Here is a 16,667-nt window from a genome sequence, read left to right as displayed (position 1 = left end):
GGTAACTTTTGATGGTGTAAGATGATAGTTCAGATTTTTTAAAATTTTTTACGTTCCTAAAAATTAAAATGTTGTGGACTTTTCAATGATTTAAATGGTGCCGAATATTTCAACACTTTTTTCCATATTTCATTTGGATATTTTTTAAATACTACTCAAGCTGGAGCTGTTATAATATTGTGGATATTTTTTAAGTATTTATCAAGTCAGAATATATAAGGCATTTCAGCCTAGCTCCATTTTTTCGAGGGGTCAATTTCGAAATGAAATCCGTTAGGGTACGTAAATTAGCCGTGACGTCACAGCCGCCATTATGAATCCGGGACCTTCATCGGCTCCCCTGTCTCTCGGTAATAATTATCGTACTTTGCAGTGTTTTCTTGGTGTTTCCACGTGTTTCTAAACTCAGACATGTAGATAAGAGTAGAATGAAGAAGAAAATTAGAGAAATAGAGGAGGAAGAGGAAGGGAGAAGGAATAAAGGAGGTGGTAAAACAGAAAAATGATAAGAAAACAATGTTTAGCTTAATTTTCCCTGCTGCCCTGTCTGTCTTCGTAATATTTGTCTTCCCTGACAGTGCTTTCAGTGTATTTGGTGTGTTAAAGTGGTGTTGAAGTGTCTGGAGGTGTTAAGGGGGTGTTGGAGTGTGTCTGGAGGTGTTTAACGGTGTTGAAATGTGTGTTGGTGGGATGTGGTGATGTTTGAGTCAATATTTAGCGTTCCTGGTGTGTTTTGGGGTGTCTTAGGTTTGTCTAGGAGTGATTTAAGTGTGTTTTGGACTTTATTTAATGTTTTGTGATGTTTAAAGTGTATTTTCGGATGTTATGGATGAGTTTGAGTGTGTTTTGTGTGGATACCGTTGAGTTGGATGCCTTGTGGGTATTTTAGGTCAGTCTGGGTGTTTTTTAGGGTGTTTTAAGTGTGTTTTGGGCCGTTTGCAGTGTTTTGGGGAGTTTTAAGTGTGTTTTGGGTTGTTAAAGAAGAGTTTGAGTGTGTTTTGTGTAGATACAGTGTGTTTTAGATGCGTTTTAAGTAAATTTGGGTGAGTTTTGGAGTGTTTTAAGTGTGTTTGGGGATATTTTGGTGCACTTTCGATGTGTTTCCGATGTTTTTGTGTGTTTACGATTGTTGTGGGTATATTTAAGGTGTTTTAGTGTGATTGCAGTTTTTTGAGGTGTTTCGGTTATGTTAAAGGCATGTTGCAGATAACCATTGGGTCTTTGAGGGTAGAAGTGATGTGCTTGAGGTAAAATAAAAGATTGTGGTGTGTTTTAGAGGGGACTGTGATAGTAGAAGCGTGTCAGGGGTGTTATAACATGTGTGGTGATGTGTTAAGCTACTACATGCAAGTGTGGGGGTGTCTGGGTCATAAATAAAAGATAGTGGTGTGTTTTAGGGGGGACTGTGATAGTAGAAGCGTGTCAGGGGTGTTATAACATGTGTGGTGATGTGTTAAGCTACTACATGCAAGTGTGGGGATGTCTGGGTCATAAATTTGTTTTCTTATATGACATAATTATGGTTTTGGACCCTCATCAGTCACTGCTGCATCTTACAACCAGTATTTGGAGAACACAGTGACAATAATTGAGGGTGGTTGCCTAACTACAGATGTACCACAAACAGAACGACTAACAGAAACTCATAAAAACTATGACCAAGGAAATGCTCAAGTGAATAAGTAATGTTCAGTGTGTGTGTGTGTGTGTGTGTGTGTGTGTGTGCGCGCAGTAGTGATCTTGGAATCATGTGCATTGTGGGTGTTCACTTTTGTGTGTTTTTCATTATTATTATTATTAGTAGTAGTAGTAGTAGTAGTAGTAGTAGTAGTAGTAGTAGTAGTAGTAGTAGTATTGTATCAAGGTATTTTATAATAGGGCATTAACTTATACTAGTCTTGCCTGAAAATCTCGTTTTCTATCATTCTCTCATCCTGCAGGCCTGAGCCCAGACCGAGATCCAGAGAAATGTAAACAAACACGAGTCAGACTTGATATAGGAGTGAATTTGTTGCTTTTTCGAGGGGCAGTGGGTCTGTACATGCGTGAGGTGGCGAGGGGCGTGGCCAAGGGGCGGCTAGCAGCGTGTGCCACCAGGGAAATGTGTACCAACATAATGAAGACGCCAGGCAAGGAAGGTGAGGCAGGCTGCAGATTTTATTTGTATTTATTTATTTATTTCCATCAGGTTAGGTTTATATTCATTCAGTTTATATTAATTCAGTTAGGTTAGGTTAAGTTTGTATTAATTCTGTTCATAAACTACTCTGCTGTTATTCATGACGAAATAATAATAATAATAATAAAAATTTACTCATTGTCTATAAATTGTTCCTTTGTGTTGTGAGGGAAAGTGTGTGTGTGTGTGTGTGTGTGTGTGTGTGTGTGTGTGTGTGTGTGTATATGTGTGAAGGAAGAAAGGGGTGGTGTTTAGGGGTCTGGAAGTGTTTTGGTGTGTTTTGGGCTGTTTTGTGTGTTTTGGGGTTTTGGGCTGTTTTTGGTGTGTTTTGGTGTGTTTTGGGCTGTGTTTTTGGTGTGTTTTGGGGTTTTGGGCGGTTTTTTTTTGTGTGTTTTGGGGTTTTGGGCTGTTTTTTTGTGTTTTGGGGTTTTGGGCTATTTTTTGTGTTTTGGGTTTTTGGGCTGTTTTTTGTGTGTTTTGGGCTGTTTGGGCTGTTTTTTGTGTGTTTTGGGCTGTTTTTGGTGTGTCTTTGGTGTTGTGAAGTGTTTTGTGGTGGTTAGGGTATGTTTTGGAGTGTTTTGTGGTGTTGTGGAGGTGTTTTGTGAGTTTTTGTGTGTTTTAAAGTGTTTTTGGATGTTTTTGTAATATTTTGATGTGTTTTGGGATGTCACTTTAAGTAGACCCTTTTGAAAGTAGTAGAGATGCATTGCACAAGTGTTTCAGAATAGGGGCCTTAGATAGACAGTTAGATAGATAGATAGATAGATATATTGTGCTTTGTAATATACTGTAAGAGGTCTCCACTCACCACCAGAAGAAAGGCTGACTCACAGGGACATCCACGTGTAGGCCCGATGGCTTCTTGCAGCTTCCCTTATTTTATTACGTTCAGATGTTGTTGTGTTCATGAGACAGAGGCAGGTGGTGTACAGCCATTCCCCATTTGTTTTGTTGAGTCAAGACTTTTCTCTCCTCACAGCTTACGGCAGAGTCCTTCTGGTGCGGAAGGCATCGGGGAAGGACGCAGGGAAGTTGTGTGCCGCGGAGGTTCTGAAGAAAGCGACCATCGTACAGAAGAAGAAGAAGAAGAAGACAACTGAGCACACCAAGACAGAGAGGCAGGTGTTGGAGGCAGTGCGGCAGAGTCCCTTCCTGGTCACCCTTCACTGTGCCTTCCAAACTGATGCTAAACTCCACCTTATCCTTGGTTAGTGTTACCATTTGTGTGTGTGTGTGTGTATTTTCCCTCTCCCATGGTCAAATTACCTCATATTCAGCTCAGTTTCTCATTCAAGGAGGGAAGGAAACTTTAATTGTGCATTTAAATCAATGTTCATTTTTTTTTTATTCCTTTTTTTTTTATATATATATCTTTCTGTGTTGCACTTCGAATTTATTGTTTATTTTTTGTGTTGCCGTTCAGACTACATCAGAGGAGGAGAACCGTTCACTCACCTTTACCAGAGAGAAAGGTTCCACGAGGATGAAGTCTGTCTCTACGTTGAAGTCATCCTTGCCCTTGACCATCTGCACAAAGTAAGCCACATTGAGTACCTCACATTATGTACCATTGGGAAGACTCTAACCTGCTATAACAAATTCGGGAAAAAAAAAAAAATTGGTAAACTATTTTGGGAGCATACAAAGTTTAATCTTCAGATAAAAAAATTTTCAGACACACACACACACACACACACACACACACACACACACACACACACACACACACACACACACACACACACACACACACACATGTATACACACACACACACACACACACACACACACACACACACACACACACACACACACACACACAGGCAGAGTGTTGCATTTTTATCACTCAGACTTACACCAGGTTAAGAGTATTCTCAATAGCAATTACAGAATACGCAACTCCATTTTAAGTGAAGGTTTTCTGTTTTGTTCTTTGCATTTGTTTAACGACTGTGATTCATTGCAGCTTGGTATCATCTATCGAGACATCAAGCTTGAAAACATCCTCCTGGACTCGGATGGCCACATAGTATTGACAGACTTTGGCCTCAGCAAGGACTTCCTCTCTCATGAAACGGAACACAGAGCATACTCCTTCTGTGGCACAATTGAGTACGTGGCCCCCGAGGTGGTGCAGGGAGGAGCTCACGGCCACGATCAGGCTGTGGACTGGTGGAGTGTGGGAGTGTTAACATATGAACTGTTAACTGGAGCCTCGCCTATCACGGTGGAAGGTGGAAAAGAATAACCAGCAGGAGATTTCAAGGTAAGAGTTCTTCACTGAGCTTTCTTTTGGTTGAAAGATAAAGGTATGGGATGTGCTAGTTCATTAAATATCAGGCTAGATATGCTCTATGTGAACATTATTATTTTTTACTTATTTTGTTTTATTTAACTAGATTGCAAGTTCTAATGGAATGTTTTCTATTTTCACAACAGACGAATCCTGAAAACACAGCCACCGTTGCCCAGTGGTGTATCGCCAGAGGTCAGAGACTTAATTTCAAGACTCCTCGTGAAAGACCCTCACCAGCGGTTAGGGGGAGGGCCACGGGACGCACTAGAGATTAAGGACCGTGTATTTTTTAAGGTTTGTGTTGAGGCTGCTCACTCGTACAGTACAAATTTAGCTGCAACATGGGTGATCTGAACTAAGGTGGTCATCCTCTCTCTATACCTGTTCTTTTATTGACTTTCCTTCATCCTTTGCTTACCAGTCTGTAAATGAGAAACAGGAATGGAGGTAGAAATACCATCCTTTCATATTTTTCTTTGAAAGATTACCTTGAAGTCATGTTGTGTCTTTAGTAGTAGTGGTTGTGATCTAATGACCAAGTGGTTTATATTGATGCAAGTTTTAGATACATTTAGAAAGAAAAAAAATTGATGTGGTTTGGTTTGGTTTTGTGGTGGAATTTGTTTATTGAGCACTATGTAATACCTACCACTCTCAGTTATGGATAAACACTGTTGCACTCGAGTGATTCCTGCTTGAATACACTAATTTCATCAGACCACTCTTCTTCCTCTACTATCTTTTAACAGTCATTGACATTCATTCTCTCCATCTACCTATCTCTGTGTTGCCTCACTCTCTGTGGGAGCATCCCCTGAGGAGGTGGCCACACCAGAAGAACCTCCATCCTCCTTATCTAGACCTTTCCTTGTTGCTTGTTCAACTGCATGATGTCTTTAACACACACTTCTCTACCCCATCCAAGTACTACCATCCAAGTAGCTTTCCTCACCTATCACTACTTTCAGCTTCACTCACTCTTTCTTTTGGATATGTCATTGATATTACACAAAATAATTTAAGTAACAATTAGCTCAAGATCATATTATTTTCTTTTCCTTGCATTTAATCATTGTATGCCTGTATCTAATTCATGTTGGTTTCACAGGCACACACCTACATTGTGATGGAGCTCCTTGGAGGTGGAGAGCTGGCTGCTTCAGAGGATCAGGAAACACGAGAGGTTCACAGAGGCTCAGGCTTCAGTCATCGTGAGGAACCTGGTGTCAGCAGTTCACTACAAGCACAGAAGAGGCATCGTTCATGGAGACCTGAAGCCAGACACGGGTGAAGAGTTAGGAGAGGGAGAGGGAATATGTTGGGAATTAATGGAATGGGAGGGAATAAAAATAGAAAAGTGGTTGGTGTTGAGGACAGACAGAAAAGAGAAGAAAGGAAAGGTGAAAAAAAGGAAATTTTGCATTGATTTTCCATCAGTTTATTTTAAAGAATTTATTGCATGGAATATTATTGATCTCCATAATTTGTATGGCCTTTATAAACCATGAATTTATTCCATTGAGATATTATCCTTCTCCGAGGCCATTCTAATCTAAATGTCTTTTCACGGAATCTCTTGTTCAATGATTCTTCTGAAGATTCAGTTATTAAGATTCTGATTTTGGGTTGGCACGTTTGATGATGCCCGACAAGGAAAAGGATGGCAGCACGAAGACACCGTGCTTCACTCTTCACTATGCAGCGCCAGAAGTGTTGCGGCAAGCAGTGCAGAAGGGAGCAGATGGCTGTGATGAAACCTGTGACTGGTGGTGGTGGAGCTTGGGTGTGATTCTGCTAAGTCCAAAAATAAATCTTTAGAGGATGATGTCAATGAATGTAGCTCATAGGAGGACCTTGTCAAGTGTTCACCATGTTCATCTGTGTACTAGTCTTCATAGTTAATATTGTGTCCAGCTTTTATATTAGATCATCATATAACCTGAAGTAGAGACACTGACCTAGGGTAACAAAAAGGAAAAAAAAAAGGGGGAGAAGGATTCACTGAGGTGCCAGTCCCTAAAGAAAGGTGAAAATAGGATCATCCAAAATTAGAGGATAAGTGTCTTGAAACCTCCTTCTTGAAAGAGTTAAAGTCAGAGGAAGAGGGAAATACAGAAGCAGTCTGGGAGTTCCAGAGAAAACCTGTTGTATTCTAATCCTTTCACTGTGACTTACTGCAATTCACATCCCTGAATCCATTCCACAAAATATTTACAAGCATCTACAAGAAAAGGATTTAGTCAATTTTTCAACATCAAGGCAGTAAAATGTTTTGAGATGGCAGTAGAACAAATGTCTCAGAATGGTTTGTGATTATTAAAAAACAATATGCTGAATTGCAGTATAAGGTCTAAGATTTGTTATATGGTTAATGCTGTCAACCCAGCAGGAGGAAGATGTTCTGGACACCTGGTTCTCCTCTGGCCTGCTTCCCTTTGCCTCGCTGGGCTGGGCGGGTCAGGGGAGGAGAGAGACCACGCCTGACCTTGCTCGCATCTACCCAACGACCTTGAAGACGGGTAACGGCATCCTCTTGTGGGTGGTTCAGGTGGTCATGCTGGGACTCAACTTGACGGAGAGGCTTCCCTTTGAGGTGAGGCCATGTGGGTCTTGCTCTCCTGGTCCTGTTCTCTGTTATTGATCTTGTTTTTGTTCCTTTGTGTTAGTGTTATCACAAACTCTGGTAATTAATTGTAGGTGTGTAATTAGTCCATATTTCCATTGGTATATAACTAAAATATCTGTTAATACTGTAAACTCTAGCATTACTAATTGTTTGATAAAAAGAGGCAGATTTCAGAAGGCTAGTAATGGTTATAGATGGTGAAAGACTGAAAGAATTGACTACCTGTGTGTTACCTCTCCTTCCTCTTATGTAACTTGATATTGTTACCAGTATTGCCTGTGTTATATCACCTGTGTTATGTGACCATCCCTCCCCAGACTGTGGTGCTGCATGGCCTCCCGTGTGATGGTGGCGGCCACAAGACGTCATAGTCCTGGGGCAAAGTGATAGACCCCCTGGATGTGATCAGTGGTGGCGTCCCTGGAGGTGCGTGACTTGCTGGTGCTGGAGTGTGTTCTGTATTGATGTTCATTGGCTGTGGTGAGCAGTACCTTGACACCAGTTGATACATGGATATTTGTGAAAGCTTCTTAGCAAGTGTATTTTTTTGAAGGAGCGCTCAAGAGAGAGATTTTTAAATGTGATGGCAAAAATTGTGTTTATAATTCTGTTTTCTGTCTTTTCTCCTTTGTCTTTTCATCTCTTCTCTTTTCTTCCTTTCCCTCTTCTCTTCCATTTTCCTGCTCATCTGCGTTCTCTGTTTTTCACCACATTTAGAGATAACTCTCTAACCTAACCACACACTACTATACCCTAATGCCTCTTGTTCCCCCACACAGGGACGTGGCCTCCTGTGTCCTCCGTGTTCTCGCCCGGCACAGAGGAATCACGCAGTGAGGCGCCGGTGAGGAATGCAATAGACAAGCCAGCAGAGGCAATATTCAAGTATCCAGCATGTCGGCGGTCCCGTTGATGCCGGATAAGAGGGACTCTACTGTATCATTCTTTTTTATCCTTCATTTATTTCTACCTCTTCCTTCTCCTCCTGCTCCTCCTCTTCCTCTTCCTCCACTTGATTGAACATTCCTCTTGCGTGTGTGTGTGTGTGTGTGTTTAATTAGTAGTATTATGAGTGTAAATAATGTTAAGATGATGTGTCTTTGGGGGGAGAGGCAGGGGAATGTATTGTGAAGTAATGAGTGATGCTATTCTAGATACAGCTGTGATATTAATGGGTTCTGGACACACACACACACACACACACACACACACACACACACACACACACACACACTAGGGATGGGCCAGCATTTCTACATTAATTTCACTCATAAACAATTTTAAATAACCTGAGACATCTAATATAAACAACGGCAATAAAGTCACTTAACATTGTAATTGATTATCTACATTTACACTTCTAATATAACTTCCTCCCTACAAAAATCTAACATGACAACTTCTCGTGTGAATTATGCTGTAGGTTTAAATCTTGTAGGGTGAATATTTTTAAAAGTTTACCAAAGGGGGCATTGAAAAGTTGCAGTACATTAGAGGCACCTATACTGTTGATGTCACAAGGGGTTCATAGCTAGTCTTGGCAATACTGGTACAATCCTTCCGTGCTTTTAAGGGTCTTGTGTGGTCGTATTGTTGTTGAAGCAGCCCTGTGTGTAAATAGGTAGATTTGCTGTTGTTATTTATTTATTATTTATTTGTTTATTTGTTTATTTTATTTATTTATTTTTTATTTGAAAGTAGCAATATTATGGTTCTTTTTATTATTATTTTGGCTGTCCTGTGTTTGGGATTGCTGGACTCATATATAGATGGGTAGTTTTATTTATTTATTTTTTTTATTTATTTATTTTTTTATGTTTTTCTTATTTTGTTGTTTATTTTTGTGTTATTTATTTATCCTGCCTGGCATACAGTTAGATTTATTGTTATTTTCTTGTTTATTTGTTTATATTGTTTTATTTTATTTACTATTTGTTTAGTTAATGATTTAGTGGTATTGGTGTGTAATACTCCTCTTTTGAGATAGAAACACTGACAGTGTAATAACATTTCATCATAAAATATGCCAATGCTGGTTGAATTATAATCATTGTCATTCCTCATGCTAAGCTTATTATTATTATTATTATTATTATTATTATTATTATTATTATTATTATTATTATTATTATGTTATGCATTACTCTTTTAATTTGTGCAGGAAATATTATGATGTTTTGTTTCAAGAGTTCACATCTATATAGATTGAGCCATCGTATTCATGTTTTTCATTGTGTAGTGTTGTAAATATACTTTATCTGTAAATAAAAAAATGTATCATATGACATTTGTTTATTTTATTGTATGTGTGTTAGGTTAGGTTAGCATAGTCTATATACAATCTCTTAGCAGTGCATATATATCACAGACACATTGTTAGACAGTAAATTAATTTGAAGTAGAACCAATTGTTGTGTGTGTGTGTGTTAGGTTAGCCTACTACACCCTTATCTTAGAAATATTCCTTTGTACATGCTTACGTACCACAGGCAGATACACACTGATTAGGGAGGTGGATGGAATAGATGGTGAAACACTGAATATACTGCTTGACTCTTGCATTGGGGAGGTGGACAGAATAGTGGTGAAAGAGTGAATATACTGGTTCACTCTTGCATTGGGGAGGTGGACAGAATAGTGGTGAGTGAATATACTGGTTGACTCTTGCATTGGGGAGGTGGATAGAATAGTGGTGAAAGAGTGAATATACTGGTTGACTCTTACATTGGGGAGGTGGACAGAATAGGAGATGAAGGAGTGAAGATATTGGTTAACTCGTTTTCTATGATTTTATTGGAGTTTCACACTCTCCCAAATCTGCACACACACATCTGCCCCCAATGCCTTCTTTACACACCTGAAATGCTTCCTGACAGTGGCGGCTCGTCAATAGGGACTGCGAGACTGCAGCCCCCCCAGTGGATTTATAGGATTCACGAAAATAATGTTAATTTATTTATGTTTGACTATCATTCACATGAAAACACCAGTTCTCATATGTTTATATAGAAAAAAAATATTGCAAAACAGTGAGGAAGTACGGAAATTATTTACTATTTAATGATACGAAAACGGGGAGAAACAGTGAGGAAGTACGGAAATTATTTACTATTTAATGATACGAAAACGGGGAGAAACGGGGAGAGGCTTCCCGGCCCCGGGCATAATGGCGAGTGTGGACTGCATCCAGCGCAGTCTTGTCCCGGCCGTTGTTGTGGCTAAGTGAGTGTTCTTGCGTCGGTCTTATTTTCGATGGTGTTTTTCAGTTTGTGAGGGATGGAGAGGCTAAATGCACTTGCCATGATTTCAATAGAGAAGATTTCTATGAATAATATGCCAGGTTTAAATGAAAAAGTTATTGATCTGTTAGCACAAAACAGGAACAGGAGAATGGACTTCCTTTTCAAATAGCCTAAGCCACCACTAAGGAAGTCAAGCATTTACTGTTAGGATAAGACCTAAAGAATTAATTAATTATCTGTTTATCTTTATAATCTATCAATCAATGGTATGTTAAACAATAACAATAAAAGCATTTAATATTTTATTTGTGTGAATGTGAGACAGCCCCCCCCATCAGTAACAGTCACGAGCCGCCATTGAGCCTATGTTGAGTTAATCAGCCTATTCTAACTCATTTATTTATTTCTTGTTTAGCACCACAGAAAACGGAATGCATGGGCACTTTCCACAGATTTTTGTGTTCATCTCACCTCTCCACTTTTCATAGGCCTGGGTGCTGTTGCAGTAGGCCTATGTATATCAAGATGGGAGGGAGGGGAGGAGGAGAGGGGTAACAAGTGTAACAAGTGTAACCTCCCCTGTGTGTTAGGTTAGGTCAGCTTAGGTCACACCGTAATGACCTGTCCGATGTTGCAGATGGCAGTGGTCACGCAGCAGCTGACCCCACAGCAGGCCGCCCTCTCCTGTGACCCCCCGACCACCGCCACCACCACCACTGCCAGAAAGAGAGAGGGGACAGAGGGAAAGGTCACCTAACTGTCAGATGGTGAGTTTAAGGGTTGACCTGTCATGACCTCACCTGACACACTCAAACCTAACTTAACCTAACACTTGAATAATAACTCCTATCTCTCTCTCTCTCTCTCTCTCTCTCTCTCTCTCTCTCTCTCTCTCTCTCTCTCTCTCTCTCTCTCTCTCTCTCTCTCTCTCTCTCTCTCTCTCTCTCTCAGGGTCCTCTCAAGAATCACAATCAACTGCAAGTGGGAAGAGGAGGAGGAGGAGGAGGAGGAGGAGGAGGAGGAAGGATAATTCTTCCTATCAAATTACTGATGTTATTGATGAAGATGTAAGTATTTGTTTGTTTGTTTGTTTGTTTGTTTGTTTGTTTTTCTCAATTTTTTTTATTTATTTTTATACATTCTCTCTCTCTCTCTCTCTCTCTCTCTCTCTCTCTCTCTCTCTCTCTCTCTCTCTCTCTCTCTCTCTCTCTCTCTCTAATTTAATATAAGGAAATAATTTTGTATTTCACAGCACACACACACACACACACACACACACACACACACACACACACACCAAAACACCCACAAAACACCCCAAAACACCCACAAAACACCCCTTACAGCCCTTCACCCCTCACCTGCACCCCCACTCACCCCTTCTCCCCCCGACAGACAGTCAAGAGGCACGCAGAAGGGGTGAAGGAGCCACAGGAGGAGGTGACGAGTGGCCCAACCTAAGCTTTTCAGAAATGGAGTCTTGAGAATTTACCAGCTAGATGGGTTTTCTTGGTTACTGGTAAGTGTGGGAGGGAGTGAGAGGGTGTGGGAGAGAGTGAGAGGGAGTGAGAGGGTGTGGGAGAGAGTGAGAGAGAGTAAGAGTGTGCCGGTTTTTTTGGGGGGTTTAAATGTGTTTTTTTTTTATTTTTTTGACTTTTTTTTGTTTGTTGTGGTTTGTTTCTCTCTCTCTCTCTCTCTCTCTCTCTCTCTCTCTCTCAGGCTGCCAGTACCACCACCACCACCACCACTACTACTACTACTACTACTACTACTACTACTACTACTACTACTACTACTACTACTACTACTGCTGCTCTTTCTCCTTCTCCTCCTCCTCTCCTCCTCCTCTCCTCTCCTCTCCTTTCCTCTCCTCTCCTCTCCTCTCCTCTCCTCTACAACCACCACCACCACCACCACCACCACCACTAACCCATCACCCCTCCCCTCCAGACACTTTACGAGAACAGGATCAACTTAATTCTGGGAGACGAGATAGGCCTGGGCAAGACTGTTCAGTTAATCACCTTGGTGTGTCATTTGGTGGAGCAGGGAGTGGCCGGGCCCTTCCTGGTGTGTGCCCTATCCCCACGCTGCCAAACTGGATGGCTGAGTGAGTCTAACCCTGATCTTTGTGTTGTCCAGACTAACCTAACCTGACCTAACTTAACCTAACCTGACCTAACTTAACCTAACCTAACCTAACCTAACCTAACCTAACCTGACCTAATTTAACCTAACCTAACCTAACCTAACCTAACCTAGCCTAGCCCAGACTAACCTAACCTAACCTAACCTAACCTAACTTAACCTAATTTAACTCAGCCCAGCCTAACCTAGCCCAGATTAACCTAACCTAACCTCAGTCCAGCCTAACCTAACCAAACTCAGCCTAACCTAACCTAACCTAACCTAACCTAACCTAACCCGCCCCTAACCCCTACAGGTGGCCATCAGGGACATGAGGGCTCTCCAGCAATACGCCTGGAGATATTTGTGTGTGGACGAGGGACACAGACTCAAGAACCACAAGTGTAGGCTGACCAAGTGAGTGTGGGAGAGTTTGAAGGGGTGTGAGAGAGAGAGAGAAAGAGAGAGAGACTGTGTTGTTAATCTGTCACTAGAACCTTAAAAACACTCTTGAAAACTCTTACAACTTCAATTAGAGCCTTGTAAAAGTGTTTCTCCAGTTAGTAATGCAGAAATGTTGTTAATCTGTCACTGGAACCTTAAAAACACCCTTGAAAAGCACAGTAACTTGAACTACAGCCTTTTAAATACAGGTAGCAGGGTTCTCAAGGGTGTTTGTCCAGTTAGTTATGCAGAAATGTTGTTAATCTGTCATTGGAACCTTAAAAAACACTCTTGAAAACCACAGTAACTTCAACTACAGCCTTTTAAATACAGGTAGCAGGGTTCTCAAGGGTGTTTCTTCTGTCAGTAATGCAGAAATATTGTTAATCTGCCACTAGAACCTTAAAAACACCCTTAAAAACCCTTGTCACTTCATGTAGAGCCTTTTAAAAGAGCATTTCACCAGTTAGCAATGCACCCTAACCTAACTCGTCCCCCTCCCTTACAGGTCCCTGAACACCTTACCCCCCATGAACCAACTGCTGCTGACTGGGACACCCTTACAGAACAGCGTGGCAGAGCTCTGGGCCCTTCTGAACTTCCTAATGCCGGATATTTTTTGATTCCCTTGATGTTTTTGAGTCCTGGTTCAACGTCCTATCACTCCAATCCCTCCTCAGGATCCCCCTAAGCGAAGGTGCCTCTGGCATTTTGCCTCTGCTAGTTGGGGGGACCTGAGGAGGTATTTTGCTGATTTTCCTTGGAATGACTACTGCTTCCGTGTCAGAGAGCCGTCTTTGTGTGCTGAGCGCATAACAGAGGTGATAGTGTCTGGCATGGAGGCGTACATTCCTCACTCTTTTTCTCGTCCTAAACCTTCCAGATCTTTGTTTAACACAGCTTGTTCTCGTGCTATACATGATAGAGAGGTGGCCCACAAAAGGTACTTAAGCCTTCCTTCACCAGAATCTCATGCACTTTATATTTCTGCCTGGAACCATGCCAAGTCTGTTCTCCAACTAGCCAAAAACTCCTTCATTAACAGAAAATGTCAAAACCTTTCAAGATCTAACTCCCCTCGTGACTTCTGGCATCTAGCCAAAAATATCTCCAATAACTTTGCTTCTTCTTCTTTCCCTCCTCTGCTTCAACCAGATGGCACCACTGCTATCACATCTATCTCTAAAGCTGAACTCTTTGCTCAAACCTTTGCTAAAAACTCTACCTTGGACAATTCTGGGCTTGTTCCTCCCTCTCCTCCACCCTCTGACTACTTCATGCCACCTATTAAAATTCTTTGCAGTGATGTTTTCCATGCCCTCGCTGGCCTAAACCCTCAGAAGGCTTATGGACCTGATGGGGTCCCTCCTATTGTTCTCCGAAACTGTGCCTCTGTGCTTGCACCTTGCCTAGTCAAACTCTTTCAGCTCTTTTGTTCTCCCACCGCAGGGCAGAAGGAGGGACATTGGTGCCAGTTTGACCGAGGCTTGGGAGCTGATCAACCCTAGGGCTCTGTTCTCCTTCAGCTGTGTCAAGGGCCTGGGCAGAGAAGGTGTGTGTGTGTGTGTGTGTGTGTGTTTGTTCGTGTTTGTAGTATTGTTTGTGTGTTTGTAGTAGTGTGTGTGTGTGTGTGTGTTTTCAAGGGTGTTTTTCATGGTTCTAGTTTAATGGGCTGTAGTGAAAGTTACTGGGGTTTTCAAGGGTGTTTTCATGGTTCTAATTTAATGGCTGTAGTGGAAGTTACTAGGGTTTTCAAGGATGTTTTCATGGTTCTAGTTTAATGGGCTGTAGTGGAAGTTACTGAGGTTTTGAATATTGTTGGTATTGGTAAATATTCTGTAGCATATTGGATGAAGCAGGTAGGCAGCAAGGTAGGCCTATGTGGGGTGTCGTGTGGGTGTGTAGGCTGGTGCTGATATCTTTTGTGTTGATCGCGGTTCAGATTTAATAGTATGGACCTGTACACTTCCTTGCCTCATTGAAAGGATAACAAAAAAAAATGAGTACTTTGTGTTAAGGCTGTGTCATCAACACTTGTATACTTAATTATAAAGAATTATCAGTTTTTTCAGTCACCCATGCAAAATAGAGACATGACCTTTTTATTTATTTATTTATTTATTCATTATATATAAAAAACTAAGCTGGCGATTCTGGCACCATGCATCTCTACACATACCCGGCAGTTGACTCAGGGACGCACTAAAGGGTTGATGCGCTAGCCTGTGTATCTGAACCCTGTTAAACAAACTGATTCATTTTCAGATAACCGTTGAAGGAGCGAGCATCAGGAATTGTGTCTGGAATTCTGAGCACGTCTGCCTCAATGTGGATCAACAGTCGCATAGAGCAGGGTAAGAAAAAAAAACATATTGTATTTTCTTGAGTCCACAACACAAGCAGGCACAGGTGACTAGACACTTGCAAGGCCTACTCGTGGGCCGGCAGGTCACGTCGTTGTCTGAATATTCTGCTCTGTCCTTCGGTGCCATAGTGCCGCAAATCCTGGCTCCCATGTAGTCGCTCTGTAAGGCTTAATATAATATTACTTCTTGAAGTAACCATCTCTTGTGGGTTACTGAATGTGTCACGGGAGCACACACACACACACACACCAAACTTAACCTTATCTGTAATATTTATAAGCAGAATGGGTGACAATTGTGTGTCTGTGTGTGGTAGGGGGAGTGACCTGACCTCCTTAAACACCCCTGAACACCTGCAGAACACCCCAAAAGTGAGTGAGGGTTTGGTGCGGTCTAATTAGTGGTCTTGAAGGGACTTGGGTGAGGAAGTTAAGTCACAGAGATCTGAGAAAAGAATTGTTTGTCTTTCTCCCTCAAAGTAAGGTCCTGGGAGGGTCTGGAAGGGCCTGGTGACCTTCCTAGGGAGTGGGGGAGGGTTGCGGGTCTTCTAGGGGTGTCTCTCTCTCTCTCTCTCTCTCTCTCTCTCTCTCCTCTCTCTCTCTCTCTCTCTCTCTCTCTCTCTCTCTCTCTCTCTCTCTCTCTCTCTCTCTCTCTCTCTCTCTCTCTCTCTCTCTGATAAGTTAACACCCAGAGAGAGAGAGAGAGAGAGAGAGTTATTTTTGTTAGGGTCTACCACTACTACTACTAACTACTACTACTACTACTACTACTACTACATTACCTGGTCTGATTAGTGGACAGGTGAATTTGCAACAAACAAACAAACAAACAAACAAACAAACACATTAACAAAACAAACAAACAAATATACTAGAAATATAATTAATCTCTCTCTCTCTCTCTCTCTCCTCTCTCTCTCCTCTCTCTCCTCTCTCTCTCTCTCTCTCTCTCTCTCTCTCTCTCTCTCTCTCTCTCTCTCTCTCCTCTCTCTCTCTCTCTCTCTCTCTCTCTCCACAGAACTGAGTGACCCGTACGCACTGGTGGTTCTGCTGCACAATGACCTTGTTGTTGTTGACCTCCTCTCCCCCGGCTACCCCTGGCTTCGAGAACCCTTATTCAATGGACATCCACGAGTCACCTGTCACCTGCTGCACCGTACCTGGCTGACCTGCCCTGCTGACCTCACCCCTGCCCTCTACTCAGCAGGGGCCAGGGGAGGAGGGCACAGGAAGCAGGGGTTCTCCGAGAAGGAGTGGCCAATCTCTGGAGGAGAGTGGGGCAGCACCTCTTGCCCCTACCCCGAGATGATCCTAACTGGGTGAGTGATGGGGCGTGGGAATGGTGTGGGTGTCTGTGCGAGTGTCTGAGAGAGAGAGAGAGAGAGAGA

At 42.0% G+C, this 16,667-nt stretch overlaps 1 protein-coding gene and 1 long non-coding RNA gene across 5 annotated transcripts; both read left to right on the top strand.

Moving 5' to 3' along the window:
- Positions 1-297: 297 nt before the first annotated feature.
- LOC135099631 (ribosomal protein S6 kinase alpha-5-like) lies at positions 298-9,383 on the top strand. The gene is given in 10 exon segments (XM_064002019.1): positions 298-350; positions 1,941-2,138; positions 3,159-3,386; positions 3,603-3,715; positions 4,146-4,415; positions 4,417-4,445; positions 4,619-4,769; positions 5,584-7,068; positions 7,419-7,527; positions 7,881-9,383. Coding segments are annotated over 8 exon segments (1,209 nt in total). The 5' UTR covers positions 298-313; the 3' UTR covers positions 5,767-7,068; positions 7,419-7,527; positions 7,881-9,383.
- A 365-nt stretch (positions 9,384-9,748) lies between these two features.
- Positions 9,749-16,416, top strand: LOC135099632 (uncharacterized). 4 transcript variants are annotated; one of them, XR_010268201.1, is made up of 10 exons: positions 9,749-10,323; positions 10,981-11,110; positions 11,295-11,410; positions 11,739-11,862; positions 12,294-12,453; positions 12,787-12,887; positions 13,423-13,611; positions 14,364-14,466; positions 15,180-15,268; positions 16,298-16,416. It is a non-coding gene; the product is annotated as an uncharacterized LOC135099632 (long non-coding RNA). The 4 variants fall into 4 exon arrangements; XR_010268203.1 differs by lacking the exon at positions 11,295-11,410 and having other exon boundaries at positions 9,751-10,323; XR_010268200.1 differs by having other exon boundaries at positions 9,752-11,110.
- The last annotated feature ends 251 nt before the right edge of the window (positions 16,417-16,667 follow it).

This window comes from Scylla paramamosain, unplaced genomic scaffold (genome assembly GCF_035594125.1).
Source record: "Scylla paramamosain isolate STU-SP2022 unplaced genomic scaffold, ASM3559412v1 Contig161, whole genome shotgun sequence".
NCBI classification, from domain to species: domain Eukaryota; kingdom Metazoa; phylum Arthropoda; class Malacostraca; order Decapoda; family Portunidae; genus Scylla; species Scylla paramamosain.
This window is presented reverse-complemented; position numbering and strand designations above follow the sequence as displayed.